Source organism: Enhydra lutris, unplaced genomic scaffold (genome assembly GCF_002288905.1).
Source record: "Enhydra lutris kenyoni isolate GAN:26980312 unplaced genomic scaffold, ASM228890v2 scaffoldscaffold3, whole genome shotgun sequence".
NCBI classification, from domain to species: domain Eukaryota; kingdom Metazoa; phylum Chordata; class Mammalia; order Carnivora; family Mustelidae; genus Enhydra; species Enhydra lutris.
In genome coordinates, this window is record NW_019154087.1 from 12,731,587 (window position 1) to 12,750,025 (window position 18,439).

The following is an 18,439-nucleotide window of genomic DNA, read 5'->3' on the forward strand; positions in this document are numbered from 1 at the left end:
ATAAGTATATGACTAATGAAATTATAAATCTAAAATTGTGCCATTTTAATTGGCTAATGAATTAGAAAGAAATATGACTATTTTGTTTTTCTCAACAGTGAACTTTATTTTTCCAGTAGGTCCTGAATTTTTCCTTTAGAGTTTTGCTCCATGGGTAATAGTAACAAGGCAATCGTGTATGTTTTTTTATGATTAACACCATATACTGGTTCATTGAATTCTCTCAACAATATTTTCATGTAGCTGCTGTTTTTCCTGTGTCATTGTATTAGGTAACTAAAGCTTAGAGAAGTTAAATAATTTGCCCAGTATCATTCAGCTAAGTCACGTATTAGGTAACTAAAGCTTAGAGAAGTTAAATAATTTGCCCAGTATCATTCAGCTAAAAAATGGCTTGGACTCTTATTCATGTAGATAGGAATTAGGACCCATGCTCTTACCTACTGTGGTATACAATAACCATACTTGAATGAGCAGAGAATATCTAGGTGGATGAAGGTGAATGAATATCTGGATGGGTTGACAGTGAATTATTTAGGGGAACGGGTAGGCCAGGCAAGAAAAGTTGGGGAGAAGATGGACTTTTAAAAAAGGTTCCATGCCTTTTCTGCTACTCGAATTAAAATAAACAGAAAGTACTTTTATAACGATGAATGTGATAGAAATAAAAAGTCAGTCATAGAATTTCAAAATTATTAACATGTCATTATCAGTATTACTATAAATTTTACTCAGATTTAATCATAAGAACTCATGTGTCTTAATTGGCCCAAGTGTTGATAGTGTCTTTTCCCTGTTTAGTGTTTGCACAGGAAAGTGCAAGAACCACAGTGTTTCCTGTGCTTCTTCACTCATCCTTGCCTTCTTTCTTACTTAGGCTATATCAGTAATTTTTGGTGGAAGGCTAGTGCAGCAGTAAGATCACTGCTCACTGCTGACCACAACAAAGATGAGACAGGGCACAGGTTATGCGCCCCTCCCCAATGTCACTTAGGGAGACACATTAGGACAAGGCTAACCTGGAATTCTCTCCATTTGTGTTTGGTTGTTTTTTTTTTTTTTTAGATTTTGTTTATTTATTTATTTATTTATTTATTTATTTGACAGAGAGATAACAAGAGAGGGAACACAAGCAGGGGGAGTGGGAGAGGTAGAAGCGGGTTCCCGCTGAGCAGGGAGCCTGACACAGGGCTCAATCCCAGGACCCTGGGATCATGACCTGAGCCAAAGGGAGACGCTTAAGGACTGAGCCACCCAGGTGCGCCTCTCCATTTGTTCTTTAATGTTATTCACAAACCCACGTACCTTAATAGTCGTAGGAGATAACTTTAAACGCCTCTTACCAGCTGACCCGGGCACACCAAGGTGTGCCACTAAACCGGTCTTTGCGAACAACAGCTCCAGACCAAGAAGAGGGAGAAACGGATTCCAGGGTAAAGGAACAAAATGTGTAAAGATATGGAGGTGTGTAAAATACATGATGTATTCCAGGAAAGCAAAGCTTGTAGGGTGGAAACTTCCAATGCAAAGGATGGCAGGGGTTAGGAAATGGTGGAGATTCAACTGGAAAGATAGTCTTCGAACTCCAGGGGACCTTGAAGGGCCAGAGGGTCACTGACTCTGTGACTTGAGGCAAACTGGATGAGCCTCAGTTTTCCGAACCTTAAAATGCAGATAACATTATCTTCTCCATGAGGTTGTATTAAATAAATAATGTGTGTGAAGGACCTGGCATGGAGCTGCACACAGCGACTGTTGGCAGCAACTCATCTCATTGTTACCCTCACTGCTCCCACAAGGAATATGGACTTTATCATGTAGTAGAAAGTCTCCAGGATTCTTAAGGAGAAATGCCCCGTGCACGATCCAAGCAGTTACCTTTAGTGAAGGGAGTGCTCTGGCAGCAGTATGCCGGGATCGTTTGGAGAAAGGCGGGATTGCAGGGCTCAATATACTGAATCATTTAATTTCAGTAAATTTTGCTTGGTAGATTACTTCTTAGGTCCTTAAATATGATTTTAAATATTTTTAATGCTGGATAGACTTTTGTGGAGCCTAAGTCATCTTTTTATTGCTTCCCAGGGACTACAGATATATAATCTCGATCATGTATTTTTCCTTTTGTCATCTTGTCTGATAACTGGCGTCGTGTGTCTATTGTCTCCACAACACTGCTACATTCTTTTCTTTTATTTTTTTTTAAGATTCTATTTATTTGACATACAGAGATCACAAGTAGGCAGAGAGACAGGCAGAGAGGGGGGAAGCAGGCTCCCTGCTGAGCAGGGAGCCCAATGCAGGGCTTGATCCCAGGACCCTGAGATCATGACCCAAGCTGAAGGCAGAGGCCTAACCCACTGAGCCACCCAGGCGTGCTAGCACTGATACATTCTTGTGCATTCTTCCTTGAAATACCATGTTTGGTGTAATTTATGTTTACTAAAGTTTTCAAAGAGGGGCTTCTGTTGCACCACGATTCTCAGACTTCTGTTTACTTCTGCATCATGGGATTCACTTGGTCCTGAAAGAGTGTTCTGTAGGCTAAACAAGAAAGTATTTTCCCTGTAATACATCCTCTTACTAGTTTTTCAAAGCATCATGGTATAGGGACCTACGTTCAAATATTGATTGTTTCATTTACAACTTGTATGACTTTGGGCAAATCTAAGCCTCAGTTTCCCAGTCTATAAAATGGAGAGAATAGTACTTGCCCAAGGACACAAAAGTTATTAAGAGGATTAAATTATACTGCTTGGGGGCGCCTGGGTGGCTCGGTGGGTTGAGCCGCTGCCTTCGGCTCAGGTCATGATCCCGGGGTCCTGGGATCGAGTCCTGCATCGGGCTCTCTGCTCAGCAGGGAGCCTGCTTCCCTTCCTCTCTCTCCGCCTGCCTCTCTGCCTACTTGTGATCTCTGTCTGTCAAATAAATAAATAAAATCTTTAAAAAAAAATAAATTATACTGCTTGGCTCATAGAAAATACCTGTATTTTAATTTATTAAATATTAATGTTTATTAAATATTAATATTAATAAAATTAATTTGATTTATTTTCTGATTCCCTTAAAGTAAAACTTCTCCACCCAAGATATTTTCTATCATTTTTTTTTTCTTTCAGGCAGCAGACTGTCCTGGGAAGCTGTTCATCTTCCATTCCTCCTTGCCGACTGCAGAAGCACCAGGAAAGCTCAAAAACAGAGATGACAAGAAGCTGATTAATACAGACAAAGAGAAGGTATTTGTAAACAATGGCTCTTTGAAGTGTCTCTGTGTCAGTTTTTAAAGGGCAGTAATGAAAGAGTGAAGGTGTCCTTTGTGTAAGAAAGGGAGAGTAGCTAAATGTAATGCATAAATCCAGGACATTGTATATCATAGGAATATTTTGAATCGCACATAATTTAAGAAAATTTATATTCTTAGAAAAGCTAATTTCTGAAATATTCCTAATATTCCTAATAAAATAAGGCCTCAAACTTTTTTCATGTGTGATCTGTGTAAGAGACTAGGTGTAAGACCGTTATAGAAATGGGAGAAATGGGAGGAGATACGGGAAGAAGATAAAGGTAGAAGGAAAATGTAGACTGCACCATATAACAACATCGCTGAGACAGGAAGTAGAGGTACCCAGTGCTCAGAGTGTGCTTTGCTCAAATCCTCTGAAGTATAGCTGTTGCTGGGGGGCTCAGGTCAGTGGGAAGGTTAAGACCATGATGTAGGCATACTAACCACATGACACCAGACAAGTTGCCCCGTGTAGGTCTATAAAGGTAAGACAGGAGTGTCCGTCTCATTAGCATTGTTGGAGGATCAGATAACATTGCCTGCACACACATGTTTCATGCAACAGGAGCCCAGCACACTGTGAGTGCTCAGTGAACAGCTGCTGCTCTAATGATGACCATAATTCATTCCTTCAGGCCAGTTCACTTAACTGGAAACAATTTCTCTTTAATTTTAAAAGAATTCAATAGAAATTAAAAATTGAAACCAAAAACATTTTGTGGTTTTCTTTTTCCCTTTGTGCATCTTTTTCTTCAGATACTTTTCCAGCCCCAAACCAATGTGTACGACTCTCTGGCCAAAGACTGTGTGGCTCACGGATGCTGTGTGACCCTCTTCCTCTTTCCCAGCCAGTATGTGGATGTGGCCTCTTTGGGTCTCGTGCCTCAGCTTACCGGAGGAACCCTTTACAAATACAACAATTTCCAGGTAAAAGCCAGCAACTTGTTCACCTCAGGTTTTCTACTGCTGTTTGACTTTAGGTGCTTCAATCATTGGTTAAGAAACCTATGCCCCCTTGTGGGCAACTGACAAATTGTAAATGCTAGAACCAATGGAGATGATGTATATGTGATTAAGCAATTGCTTTCCCACTCCCTTAGTGTTTGACAACAGATTGAGCTCATTTATCCTCAGAGGTGAATTTCAATGTAAGCTTCCTTGATGGGGAAAAGTATATTCTATATAAAATTTTAGTATTTTAAATATATTTAAGATACTGTTTTTAAAAGTGACTATGTATTTGTTTTAAATTGTTGGGATTTGGGGGGTCAATTCATGATACCCCTCTCTTCCAAGCCTCAATTAAGAGACAGAGTCACGAGATAGTAAAAATGTGAGGAGCACACAGACTCAGGTCTGTGGCAAGTGGGCTTGCTATTGCTTTACCTTTCAGTGTAACTTAATTAAAGCAAGGCCCAGGGTAGGCACAGTTACAAGCTTCCTCGTGGACAACTGTACCTTTACAACTTAACATATTGAGGGGCAAGAAATGTGTGCCTCCTATAGGCAGGCTGCCTCCCCAGAAAGAAGGTCCAGAATAGAGTAAGCTAGGCCTACACAATTCCTTTACTAGACTTACTAATCAGATAAGTCACCTGCTCTCACCTGAGAGGAAGGGGTTAGGGGAGTGCCTCTGACTTACGTACCTATACATGGCAACATGGAGTGCGAATGAGTGTTTCCCCACATAAATGACAAATGTTAATCATCTATTTTTATTTAGTATCAGTAAAATTATTTTTAATCACCTAGCTACATATTTATATTGTAAACTACTTTAAGGGATTTGGTAAAACCAAAGATAGCAAATGAAGTAAAATTGAAAAAGCTTTAAGAATCCTTTCTAAGATGTCTGGATAAAGTGGGTTTTAATCAAGATTTTTAAAAATAAGAATTATTTTAAGTATTTTACTGCCATCTGGTGGACACTGATCCTACTTTATTTTTTAGATGCACATGGATAGCCAACAATTTTTGAATGATCTCAGAAATGATATTGAAAAGAAAATAGGATTCGATGCTATTATGAGGATTCGTACCAGCACAGGTAATTTTCAGTTATACTGTTTTTCAGGTCTCTGCTGTGTGATTGTTTTCTCTTCAAATTAATAACGGACCAGGAACAAAATTTCCCTTTTTCCTCATCATTAGGTTTCAGAGCCACTGATTTCTTTGGTGGAATTTTTATGAACAATACCACTGATGTAGAAATGGCGGCCATTGATTGTGACAAGGCAGTGACTGTGGAGTTCAAGCATGATGACAAACTTGCTGAAGACAGTGGAGCCTTAATCCAGGTGATTCAAAACGTATTCCCATTTTTGGTGTTTTAGTTTGTTACTGACAACAGTCAGTGGGGAGACTAAAATACCATCAACTGAGTCATCCCTCTGTAAAGAAATTCGACTCTGTTTTTCCCAAGGCAAAAGTCATTAGATTACAGCACTCAGTTGTGTAGTCTCTACACCCTCATTTACACATGCTATTTGTATGAAGTCACAATCATATGTCATGACGTGAGAGCCCAGCAAACTGTGACCAGTGTGGTAGGCATTAGCAAACTGACTGCCAGCCATATTCATTTCTTTTAGGCTTTAGCTCCCATTCATTCATTTGTTGCATTTCTACCATATGGTAGATACCATGTTAAGTGCATTATTATGTTACACGCAAATATAAATAGAATTTGGTTTTGTAGTAAATAAATTTACATAGACACCATGGAGGTCTTGAATTAAAATAAGAACAACTATATCTAATGGGCATAGTTTTCAGATACTAGCATCACCCTTAAAGAATGGAGAGGGGTTGGAAGTAAGTTGAGGAAGAACTCTAACTAATGTTTATTTTTTGATCACAGAAATTTGAAGAAGTGTATACTTGTTTGCATTCTTGAAATGCGTATATCATCAGTGTGAGACTTAAGTACATCATCAAAATTAGCTGCATGTTTTTAAGGGAAGTGAGGCTTGAATAGGGCTATAATCATCAACATGAAAGTCTTGCTTCTGGACCTGAACCCCTGGTACTGAAATCTGAGATATGTGAAAGTAGAGTAGCAGTAGATGCAAATAGGTACTTATGTGTGAAAGCCTGACTAAAATTTAAATTTAACCCAGTGGAGAGTTACATAGAAACCCAATGTATGAATTATCATTATACCTCCCTTATTTGTTATTGTTCAGCCATTAGCAATAATAAAAAAAAGATCTGTGGAAGAATTTAGAGGTCCCTGAGCTGTACACACTGTTCTCTAAGTGTAAATAAGATCAGGCTAGCTTGGGTGGACATGTTGATCAGAAAAACATGTGTCCTTGATATTGCCTCTGCAGTGTGCTGTGCTTTACACAACCATTGGAGGTCAGAGAAGACTTCGGATTCACAATCTGAGCTTGAACTGCAGCTCCCAGTTGGCTGATCTCTATAAGAGCTGTGAGACAGATGCTCTTCTCAACTTCTTCGCCAAGTCAGGTAACACTCCGCTAATCCTGTAGTGCTGTGTGTCTTGCCTAGTAAGTCAGTCAAGACTTGTTGGTTAATTGAATTAGTAACTGTCAACTACTGTGGTAGCACAGCCTTTTGGTGGGCAGATTCAGAATTTATAAAAGCAGAGTGCCAGGGACAATAGTCAGCATCTCTAATTCCAGATTAAGAATGAGATAACTCAATTCAGGCCCACTCTATATAGTTTTATTCAAAGTTTCTTTCATGGGGTGGGGGTGGGCTCTGAGTTGAAATTTAGGAAGGTAATACCTAGATTGTCATTATGGTATGCGAGGATGCCCTCTAGCACTTGGGGATAATGGAAAGGGACTCTCCCTAATGTTGGGCTGAACTTGCCTATCCATACCATGATAATTATGAAATGGGAGGGGCCAGAGTTGGAATTTTCTTTGGTTCCTTCTCCCCTCCACAACCCCCATTTGAGATTCTGTAGGTTTAGAGGAAAGAGTAATCCAGCCCATAGGAATTCAGAACACCAGAAGATGGCATATTGGTCTTTCCTTTCTCTGTGTGTAGAGTCTGTTTATAATATTCTGTGGAAAAATATGGACCAATTACCTGTCTTTTGTTAGAGGTAGGCCATTGTTTCCATTGGGTATGTTGGCATACTTAGTAAAATGGAGAACATTAAAAAATGACTGTAACATTTTAACACTGTTACTCCTTGCTGGGTGGTCTGAAGATAATAGCAATTTGTTGTTTATTACTATTATCATTTGAAGGGATTGATTTCTGAGCTAAGGCTTTGATGCCATTTTCATTGTTTTGTGCAACTAGCATTTAAAGCAGTTCTTCACCAGCCCTTGAAGGTCATCCGGGAAATCCTGGTTAATCAGACTGCCCATATGTTGGCATGTTACCGAAAGAATTGTGCAAGTCCATCTGCAGCAAGCCAGGTGAGCCACCTATTCTAGTTAGATCCTAAAGCGTTACAAGTGATACTAAATGTGCATTCTTTCAGCATTTGGCTATGGAAGGCTTATGATGTTCCAATCACTTAGATGCTGTGCATAATAAGCTATACAACCAAGATTGAGAATGCCATTTGGGGAGGCTATGGTCTTTTTACAGCTGACATTAAAAAACTTAGTGGCTTTACAAGATGCTTGAACCAAAAAAATGTGTGTGCACATTGGGTTGGCAGTCACTACATTATGTATAAATAACAGAATGTTATATGTAAGAAATGTCATAATATAAATGGGATTCTCTTTTGCTTATAAAGATGAGTATATGGTTGAAAATTGTGTGTGCTTAAATATCTTTTCAGGCACATTAATAATCACAGTTGATAAGAGCACCAATGGCAAGAATGATTTCTTTGTATTTTATAAACATAAATATAATTTCTAAATATTGGAATTCTTTATATTTAGAAGTTAATAGGTATAAGGGATTTTGAAGGAAATATTTCTGTGTATCATCTACTAAGTTGAAAATTTTAGATCCTTCTTTAAATAAATCTCATTTAGACTCTCTTGGGTAAAAGAAAAAGTAGAACCTCATGTTCACATTTATTTTTATATCTGTTCTCTTATTCACATTTTTCCCTATGTCAGTCAAAGCTAGATGCAACTTTTCGTAGTTTTGTGTTGAATATCTGAATATAGAATTTGGATTGAAAGGGAAAACAGCAACAGATGGGAAATTTTTCTGGCTAATTCATTGTCAAAAGTTAGTGGGTGCTGTGAGGATGTCTGAAACCCCACTCAGAAATAAGCCTTGGGTACCTGGGTGGTTCACTTGGTTGAGAGCCTACCTTTGGCTCAAGTCATGATCTCAGGGTCCTGGGATCAAGCCCTGCATTGGACTCCTGCTCAGTAGGGAGTTTGCTTCTCCCTCTCCCTCTGCCTCCCCACCCTGCACATACAATTGCTTGAGCTTTCTGTCTCTCAAATAAGTAAATAAAATCTTTTTTAAAAAAGCCTTTAGCAGCAGAGATAATGCAGATAAAATCAGGGGACCAAATTTCATAATCTGGGTAAAGGAAAATGAAATGCAGTTATTAGCTTGGACTTTTTACAAAAATTCCTTTCTCCGCTGTTCTGATTAAATTAGCCACCGATTCTTTGGTCTCCTGTGTTGAAAATCACATAAGCAGCTCTTGAATCTCTGTGTAAGTGTCTGTCCTCTTTATTAGCCAGAAGATGTGACACTTCAGTAACTGAATTCCAATATAAGTATGATTTCACAGTGTATTTGTTTAATTTATACAAAGCCCATCAGGTGCACCTGGATCAAGTCTAACCACGAGCATTTTATACCCCAGTTTTACTGTCTGTTTTAGAGCTCTGGAAACATTATTCTGTGTCTGGAGTATCTCATACTTCAGAAGGAGGTTGAAGGAGAACAGGTACAGTTAGTGTCCTCTCAGAAAGTTTATTTGCTAACGTTAAAGCAATTGGACTCAAAGACCTTAAGTTAAAAACAAATCTGTTGCCTATTTAAGGAAAGAAATAAAATCTGTTCATTCCTTCTGGTTTAAAAGTTAAAAGCTTTGTCTCTACTACTAGATCATCTGGTTATGCAGTTTAATTATTTCTGGAGGAAAAACATGATGATGCCACATTTTCTCTGAAAAAGTTGATAGAGATTATTCCTGTTCTTATGATGAGATTTTACTTTCTCCATGAACACATTTCAAGTGTGCATTTCAACCATTGATGCGCTTTAAGAAATGACATAATTTAGATACCTTGTGATTATCCAGCATGGAGTGGGGAAAATGTAGGGCTCATAAGACTTAGTGACAGTAGTATATTAAAATATACCATTACTTAGACACATGAAATGGCTGAACCTGGGGTTGTCTTCAGAGAATATAACTTCAGATGTGCTGCCCTCTCATCGTTCACTTTTTTTTTTTAAGATTTTATTTATTTATTTGACAGAGATCACAAATAGACAGAGAAGCAGACAGAAACAAGGGGAAGCAGGCTCCCCGCTAAGCAGAGAGCCTGATGCAGGGCTTGATCCCAGGACCCTGAGATCATGACCTGAGCTGAAGGCAGAGACTTTAACCTACTGAGCCACCCAGGCGCCCATCATCTTTCACTTTTAAGAAATAATACCTATAATTCCTAAAGGAATTCCCTCTTTTACTGTAGAGCCCAAAGTTTCCTTCATCTAAGTAGGACTTAAGTTGCTGTATACTTGGATTACATGACACTGGACCTCAGAAGATCTGCTTTTACTGACTCCCAGGGCCAGGACTAGCTTGAAGCAAGTGAGGCATTTAGGATGCAAAATTTAAGGAGGCATCTATTGTGGACGTCATATTTTGATGCTGGGTTAAGACCTAAAACTGCAAACAACATGAAATCAATTTGTTAAGCTTACATGAGCAAGGTAGATTTTTTTTTATTGAATCTAGTAACTCACTCTTCCAAACTTAAATGTATTACATCGTATGGGAGTACAATGACTTCAAAAGGCAAGTCAAATGCACTTAACTGCAAAGTAATTGTTTTTTTAATTCACTGCCGTTCTGTCATTTCAAAACTCAGAGAAAAATTCTCTAAATTCAATCAAACTGGACTCATGTGAATTTATACACCTTCCTCACCTGTACCTTTTATCCACAAGAATGATTGTTACTCGTGGAGGAGATCCAAGGAGGTGGGGAAAGGTTTATAGGGTCCATCTGTTGCCACATTTTCTTCCCCACCACAAAAACATGGGCAAAGACTGTCTCCTTGGTTTTTTTCACCCTAACTCCATTTTTCTTCTTCATCGTCAGTTTTTCTCCTTATTTACCTCCTCTGTTTTCTTCCATCTGCCACCTCTCATCCAATCTCCTCTGATTGGACTTTTAGTCTTGTAGGGTCATTATAGGTCAGGAGGCTCACCCCTTGGTGGCATTTAGGACAACATATTTCTAAACTGTCTTAATGTAACCTGGTTAATGCGAAGCAACCAGTAAAATTACAAGATAATATTTGAAAAACTGTGTGTACATGCTTCAGTATGAGAATCTAAGACTATTCTTCATTCATAATATGTAAGACGCCTAACTGGTAACTGGCCCAGAAACAGCATTAAGACCACATAGCTCTGGAATCGGATTATGATATAGTTCTTACATCTTTTGATCATATTTTTCCTTGGTTGAAAAAGTAATGCAGAAGCATATGTTGTCAAATAAAAAGGTTTTATGCTAGAGGAAAAAAAGAAGAGTATTCTACTCTGATGAGGATACATGCATTTGACTGTCTTTGATTCTCTGAAAGGGGATTATAGAAGGAGAGAGGAAATAAACCACAAAATAGAATTGTCCTGAAATATGTTTGCCTGAACCAGTTAGAAAACTGTCTTGCACATTCTTTACTTAGTAGACCATGAGAAGAAACTTGCAATATGAAAGGATTTAAATGGAGGAATAAATCCTAAAGATCCTTGAGGGAAAGTTTCTTTTCAGTGTGGAGTCTAGTAAGCATATATTCTTTTTCCTCATTAAGTGAGAACACTAAGAAAACAATCATGAATTCGTAGACCAGATATCCAGAAGTCCTGCATTGTGTTGTTATTTGCAGTATGTTTTTGGAACTGTATGTTTTTGGAACTGTAGGAGTTTGATTTTGTTTTTGGAACTGTATACAGTATGTTTTTGGAACTGTAGGAGTTTGATTTTGCCTGTTACCATTCAGTAGTGACACACCTAAATCCAGGAAGCGTTTCCTTTTTTAGTTTATATCTATAGTGTCACAACCTCCTTATTATGTTTTATTGATTCATGTGTCTGCCATCTCTGATGGACTTTGGCATCTTGGGACATCAACTGTCCCTTATTCCCCTCACCTATCATTGACACTTTGCACAGAACCTATGACACGGTGGCATTTAATATATGTTTGATGAGTTTATGGCTAACTGTGTGAGTTTGAGGTACATGAAGCACGTAAAGGAAGAGATACCTCATGGACAGTGGAAAAAGACACTCTTCTTGAACTCAAGAGGTAGAGATTGGTAACACAGATTAGGATCTTTTTAAAGATTAAAAATCTTGTGAAAGATTTTATTTATTTGACAAGATAGTGAGAGAGGGAACACAAACAGGGGGAGTGCAAGAGAGAGAAGCCAGCCTCCTGCTGAGCAGGGAGGCTGATGTGGGGCTTGATCCCGGGACCCTGGGATCATGACCTGAGCCAAAGGCAGATGCTTAACAACTGAGCCACCCAGGTGCCCCAGGAAATCATTTATTAATAAACGTGTGTAATACTGTGTGCTAGGTACCCTTATAAGTGCTTCACAGATTAATAATCATTTAATCCTCCTAACAATTCCATGATCATGCAGGAGATGGGCTGTTCCAGTTTTAAATGAGAAAATGTAGGACAAGAGAGAGTGGTTTGCCCAGGGTCACACACCTGTTAAGAGGCAGAGACGGAATTGTGTTCTGCCAAAGCACCTAGAGAAGACTAACTGCCGTTATTTGAATACCTCATGGGTGTCAATTTCTGTGCTCTGTGTGCTTGTATGTGTTCTCATTTAATCCTCACAATTACCTCAAAAACAAATGATGTTTTTTGTCTTAGAGGTAAAGCTCAGGGGTTCTTTCTCATAAAAGTCAAGCGTCTGAAACAAATGTCTGTCTTCTTTCAGCTTATTTTACCAGATTCCATGAAAGTATTACCAGTGTACATGAATTGTTTGTTAAAAAACTGTGTGCTGCTTAGCAGACCAGAGATCTCAACAGATGAGCGGGCGTACCAGAGACAGCTGGTTATGACCATGGGTGTGGCCGACTCTCAGCTTTTCTTCTACCCACAGCTTCTGCCAATAGTGAGTACAAGGCAGTGGTGCATTTTCTAGAGGAGTCTGGAAGGGAATCATATTTTGTCTTTTTCCATATGTTCTATCTGGAACATTTTGTTCTTAAGAAATTTAAAGTCACCAGTGACTTTAGAATGTGTCATGTGGGACCGAGAGCAGAGGCTCTTTAAGCAAGTATTTTGCATCAACAAGTGTTCGGTATGGTGATGTTGATGGTGGGAGTTTGGGGTGTTCCCTTTCCAGTGAATTGCTCAGATAATTGCTTTTCTTTCCTCATGCCCAAACTGGCAGATTGAAGAGTTAGTAACCAAGTTGGAGCCAGCCAACCTTCAGTTGCTCAAGAAATCTACCTTATAGCATCAAAGGCAACGGATACATGTGTGTATGGGATCTTATGTGCACACATGTATTTGTTTCTGTACAATGTATGAATGTCCAGAAGTCACCGCATTTAACTAGAATGGCTATGATTCGCCTTGACTAGATACAACCAAGGATTTACAAATCAGATATATTTGAGGCTGTCTACACTGTACAAGAGGCCAACTTCACTTGCCCTTGCCTTGGAGAATTTACTTCGCATGTATTTCATTTATTTGAAGTCAGTCCTTAATGTCTTGAATGCCCCTGTGCTCTGCAGCTAAGCTCTTTTCCCCTGAGTCCTAACAAGTTCAAGTTACAATTGAGGGATAAAAGAGGGGAAGGCTGGTGACTTATTTCTAATCCCTATATTGAAAGTCATACTCCGACTCTCAGGAACAGTTCAGTCAGTATTAGAGTTAAATTAGGTTGGAAATTAAAAGCTATTAATTCTTTCGATCACTATGAACACTAGAATTCTTATAAAATGATTGGTTTTCAGATAAAAATGAATTAGCAAGAATCTATATGCCAGACAGACTAGAACTTTATGGGATAAGAGCATCACCACTCCACTAAAATCCTCTTGCCAAGGTCACCAGTGGCCAGCATGCTGCTAAATCCAAAGGGCAGTTCTTGGTCCTCCTCTTACCATCAACAGCATCTGACACAGTTTATTTCTCTCTCTAGGAGCACCTTCTTCACTTGACTTCTGGTTTCTTTGCTTCCCTGGACACTTCTCCTGCTGCCTTTGCTAGCTTGTCCTCTTCTTACTGTCAGAGTACCCTGGGGCTCAGTCCTTGGGAAGCTTCTCTTGTCTATCTGCGCTCAACCCTGTTGGGGGCTCATCTCTCCTTTCAGATCCATTTATATACTGATTCCCACATTTGTATCTCCAGCCGGAACACTGTCCGGAACTCTAGATGTGTCTATCCTGTAGCCTACTGAGCATCCCTCTGTGGATGTGTAATGGGCACCTTAAACTGAGCCCTGAGCTCCTCTCCACACCTGCTCTCCTACAATCTTCTCTATCCCCATTTACCTCTATTCTCTCTTGCCAGTTCTTTAGGCCAAAGCTTGTTCTCTTATCCATCACATCTCATCCACCAGTAAACATGCCAGCTCTCCTTTCCAAGAATATCTGGGTCCTGACCACTTTCTCTCCTCCTTATCTGTCACAGCTCAGATTTGGGCATAATCATCTCTCCCGTGGACTATGGCAGGACCCTCTTAACAACCCTTGAGGCTTGCACATTTGCTTCTCTGGTCTGTGTTCAGCATGAAAGTTAGAGTGGTCCTGTTAAAATAATTATGAGCTCATGTCCCTACACTACTTAGAACACTCTAGGATTTTCCATTTCAGGAAACACCAAATTTCCTACTGCCTTGGCCCAGTGCCATCTGTACTAACCTCTCTCCTTTTCTGTCTGACCTCGTCCACTTCCTCACTCTACTCCAGGCACCCTGGCCTCCTTGCTGATCCTGAAACATCTGAGACAGACTCTTGCCTTAGGATCTTTGCACCAACTATTTCCTCCATCCTGAATGCTCTTCCACAGATATCCCCATGGCCCTGTCTCTCATCTCTTTGGGCAAAATTACCTTCCCAAGTAGCCTTCTTAGACTACCCTATTTGAAGTTGTACTACCAGCACTAACATGCCCTATCCCACTTTCCTGCTTCTTTTCTTCATAGCACTTGACACCATTTAAAATTCAATGTATTTTACTTATTTTATTTGTTGCCTCTTACTCCTTCCAAAAAATGATTAGTGTGCTTGAATAGTTACTGTCTAATGACTAGAATAATGCCTGGCACACAGTAGCCATTCATTAAATACTCATTAGAAGGAAAGAAGGGAGGAGGGAGGTGATAGGAAAAGGGGGAGAGAGGAAGAAGGGACAGGAAGGATGGCAAACTTACTAACTCTCCTGCCTTTGCCTGCACAGCACACGTTAGATGTCAAAAGTACAGCCCTACCCACTGCTATTCGTTGCTCTGAGTCCCGTCTTTCAGAAGAAGGAATATTCTTATTGGCTAATGGTCTCAACATGTTCTTATGGTTAGGAGTTAGTAGCCCTCCAGAACTGATCCAAGGAATATTTAATGTGCCATCTTTTGCGCATATCAACACAGATATGGTGAGTATTTTTTTTTTCATTGTTTTTGTGGTAATGTACAGATTCTTAAATGTTTTGTGTTCATGTGCAACCACATATTACAAAGTAGAAAAAACAATAAAGGATGTAGTTCTTTATAAGAAAGAGAGTTTTATGTGTTAATGAATAACAATTAGCTGGTATAAAGTTATTTGTATAAAGTATTATGAGACAACCAAAACAGACTTTAAAAAGAGATTGCCCAGCACTTCCAAAGCATTTACTGTGTGTTAATCACTGCTCTAAATACTTTAAACACATCATCCCATTTAACTGTCACAACAAATCAATGAGATGGATATTGTTGTCAACATTGTATAGATGAATCGATTGAGGTTTGGAGACAAGTTCTTTCGGGTAGTCAGTAGCAGAGATGGAAAGTGAATCCAGTTCTCATACTCTGTACTGCTCTTCCTGGTGTGGAACTGCATATTCAAAAGAATGCAGAAATCTTCCATACATGTTCAGCTGTAGTCCAAGACTGTGTCAGATTAATGGGTTGCAAAATAATAATCTTACGAAAACAGGTTATATACCCCTTTGTTATAAATAAGTTATATACTCTCCTCATTACAAAAGAGATTGTGGATTTGATATAAAATAAATACAAATGACTTTATTTTTAAAGTACTTTAGGAAAAACCAGCGATTATCATTTGTTTAAAAATCGACATTAATTGCAAATTAATTATAGACCATTTTTGCATGAGCATCGTTACTATGATGGTTATTGTCTTACTCTGCTTGGTGGTGGATTTCTTATGAACACACATGTAGAACTCAGCAGATAGTTTGTTCCCCAAGGCCTCACTTGTATGATGGTAAGATGAATTCCCCAATTTCTCTTATGAAGGTAGAGACATAATATCTTGGAAGAAGGGACAGGGTCAAAATTCCAGGCTAGGTAGGTGGTCAGTTTAGAGAGATGCATATCCATTACGAATGTTAAGAAAATATTTTTAAAAGAATTAAAGGTGTCCATATCCCATTAAGAAAACAGTTTTAAGATGAAAATTCAGAAACAGCAAGATGTTTGCATAGGTTAAAATTAAGGAATGATTAGAAAATTAGAATTAAAAATAAAAAATTAAAAATAAAAAAAATTTAAAAATTAGAATTAATTTTTAAAAAATAAAAAAATGAAAATTCAGTAGGGAAAGAGCTATGAATCTCAAGAATGTTTATATAAAATTTAAGGAAGCCTCCTCATCTGTCACAGTGTATTGTTGGAGTAAATGTTAAATGCATATTTGCTGAATTGAATGTTACATATGAAATCGCCACAAAGCAGCAGATTGGTAGGTTTGTGCTTATATCATGTGCCTCCTCTCAGCCTTCTTCAAAAAAGAAAAAGAAAAAACCAAATGTCACTTTCATTTTAGAGACAGTTGGCACTTTAAAACATGTATGTGAAGTGTATATGTTATTTGTTACAGAAAAAGATCTGCCTTAGTGTCAAAAAATACCCACCAAAAATGTGAATATAAATAATGAATATTCTGCCTTTTTTTTTTTTCCCCCAAAACTTCTGTGAAAAATATTGGCCATGGTCTTTTCCTGAGACTTGTGACTTTGTGGTAAAATGTTCTACCTCGCTTTTTCAGTGGCTAAGTCACAGATGATATATTAGCTCTTGATACCTTTTTTTTTTTTTTTTTGAGAAGTAATCATAAGCATTTTACTCTTGTCTTATTGGAAGAAGTGAAGTCCAGATCCTTCATGTCCCCCAGAGGCCAGGGGCAGTGGGATGGTTATCTCTTATAAACCATTAGCCGGATTTCAAGGGTATCTCAGGGACCATATTCCTCTTGAGAAATCAGCATTTGATGGTTTGTCTTAATTTTGAAACAGTGGTATTTGGATGGCATTTTCTAAATATGGTAACGATTCATGGTCCTGCAGTGGATCCACTGAAGGAATAAAGTTCAGCTTTTCTCCCATGACAAAGCCTTGAAGTAGCCATCTTACAAAGGGATTAAACATCATGGTGGTTGATCCAAAGATATCCTTTGCATAAAACATATACCTGTTGTGTCATTTCCAGTGGTGTACATGTGTCAAATTCTAGAGAAGGATGTTTATTTTCAATAGAGAGTTAGTTGGTGGAAATGTATCCCAATAAGAATGAACAATTTTTAGTGCATTTTCACATTTTTGGTTTTTAGGTAAATGAACTAAGCCAATAATCAAATATATGGTGTAGAAGGGTGTTTTCTAACTTCAACATTCTAATAATTTCATTGCAGCTTCTATCTAAATGCTATCAATTACATTGAAACTTTACCTTTGGTTTTCTTAAATTTAGAAAACACTGCCTGAAGTTGGAAACCCATACTCTCAAACACTCAGAATGATAATGAGTATTATCCAACAAAAGAGGCCATATTCAATGAAGGTAAGAATGAGATTTTTTTCCCCTTTCTTTAAGTGTTTATTTATATTTCATTACAGACTTTGTAAATGCATGTCCTGTATTTTTATAACATGATCTTTGGTAGAAAACTCACACTAACCTCTAATATATCTACCTACTCAACAGATGCAAACATAAAAAAAAAAATAAGTAAATAGGTATCACCACAGGTTGCTCATGGGTTATTTTAGTAATTATTAACTTAGTAATCAAGAACTTCTTTATGGCTTAGTAGCAGTTGATATCATTAACAGACTATGAAATGACTGCCTTCAGGGCTTAAAGTTAATTAGTTATATAGAACTATCATTCAGAACACCTTTAAAATTTTATTTTTACAACTTTAGATTTTTGATCTCTGAGAAGTTTGTTATCTTAGCCTTTCTAAGCCCTTCAAGCCTTCAGGTTGAATAAAAGAATATAAACTGTCTATAACTCGGGAAGATTATGCCTTGTTACCGAGTCCCAGCTACTCATCTGTCTTCCTTCTCAAGCTCAAGGTGAGAGTCTCCTGGAGTTTGAGATGTACGAATGGTGATGGTTTATTACTGTACTGCTCCCTGCAGCGGTATAGGACCCTCACCTGGAGGCAGGCCTCTGCAACGGTCAGGGACTTAGGGGTCATTTTTCCCCGAAATATACACATGATATTAATGTAAGTCAACATCCTTAGCCGTGAAAGATATCCATGCTTGCACACATCAACTTTAGGCAGTGCTGAGGTAAACCGAATTAATGCAGAGCTTTGTAATCTCGAGGATGACTGGGTGAACACAGAACATTTCTAGAACTGTTCTCATACCACATGGCATCTACTTGGCTTCAATTTTAGGGTAGGACCTAGAGATGGCAGAGAAGGCTCACAGTAAAAACATTTTTCATAGGACACTCTCTGAAGGCCTTGGAGGCATGTAATTAAACCTATGGTTTCATGAAACGAAAAATGAGAAC

At 38.4% G+C, this 18,439-nt stretch overlaps 1 protein-coding gene across 2 annotated transcripts in view; it reads left to right on the plus strand.

Annotated features, from left to right (window-relative positions):
• Positions 1-18,439, plus strand: part of LOC111154050 (SEC24 homolog D, COPII coat complex component) — a 104,423-nt gene that overhangs the window by 80,254 nt on the left and 5,730 nt on the right. For both annotated transcript variants that reach the window (XM_022513408.1, XM_022513415.1), the window contains exons 14-22: positions 3,117-3,233; positions 4,037-4,207; positions 5,231-5,327; positions 5,432-5,577; positions 6,613-6,751; positions 7,562-7,680; positions 12,386-12,565; positions 14,866-15,057; positions 17,381-17,470. In XM_022513408.1, coding sequence (XP_022369116.1) covers positions 3,117-3,233; positions 4,037-4,207; positions 5,231-5,327; positions 5,432-5,577; positions 6,613-6,751; positions 7,562-7,680; positions 12,386-12,565; positions 14,866-15,057; positions 17,381-17,470 — 1,251 coding nt within the window. The remainder of the gene's footprint in view (positions 1-3,116; positions 3,234-4,036; positions 4,208-5,230; positions 5,328-5,431; positions 5,578-6,612; positions 6,752-7,561; positions 7,681-12,385; positions 12,566-14,865; positions 15,058-17,380; positions 17,471-18,439) is intronic.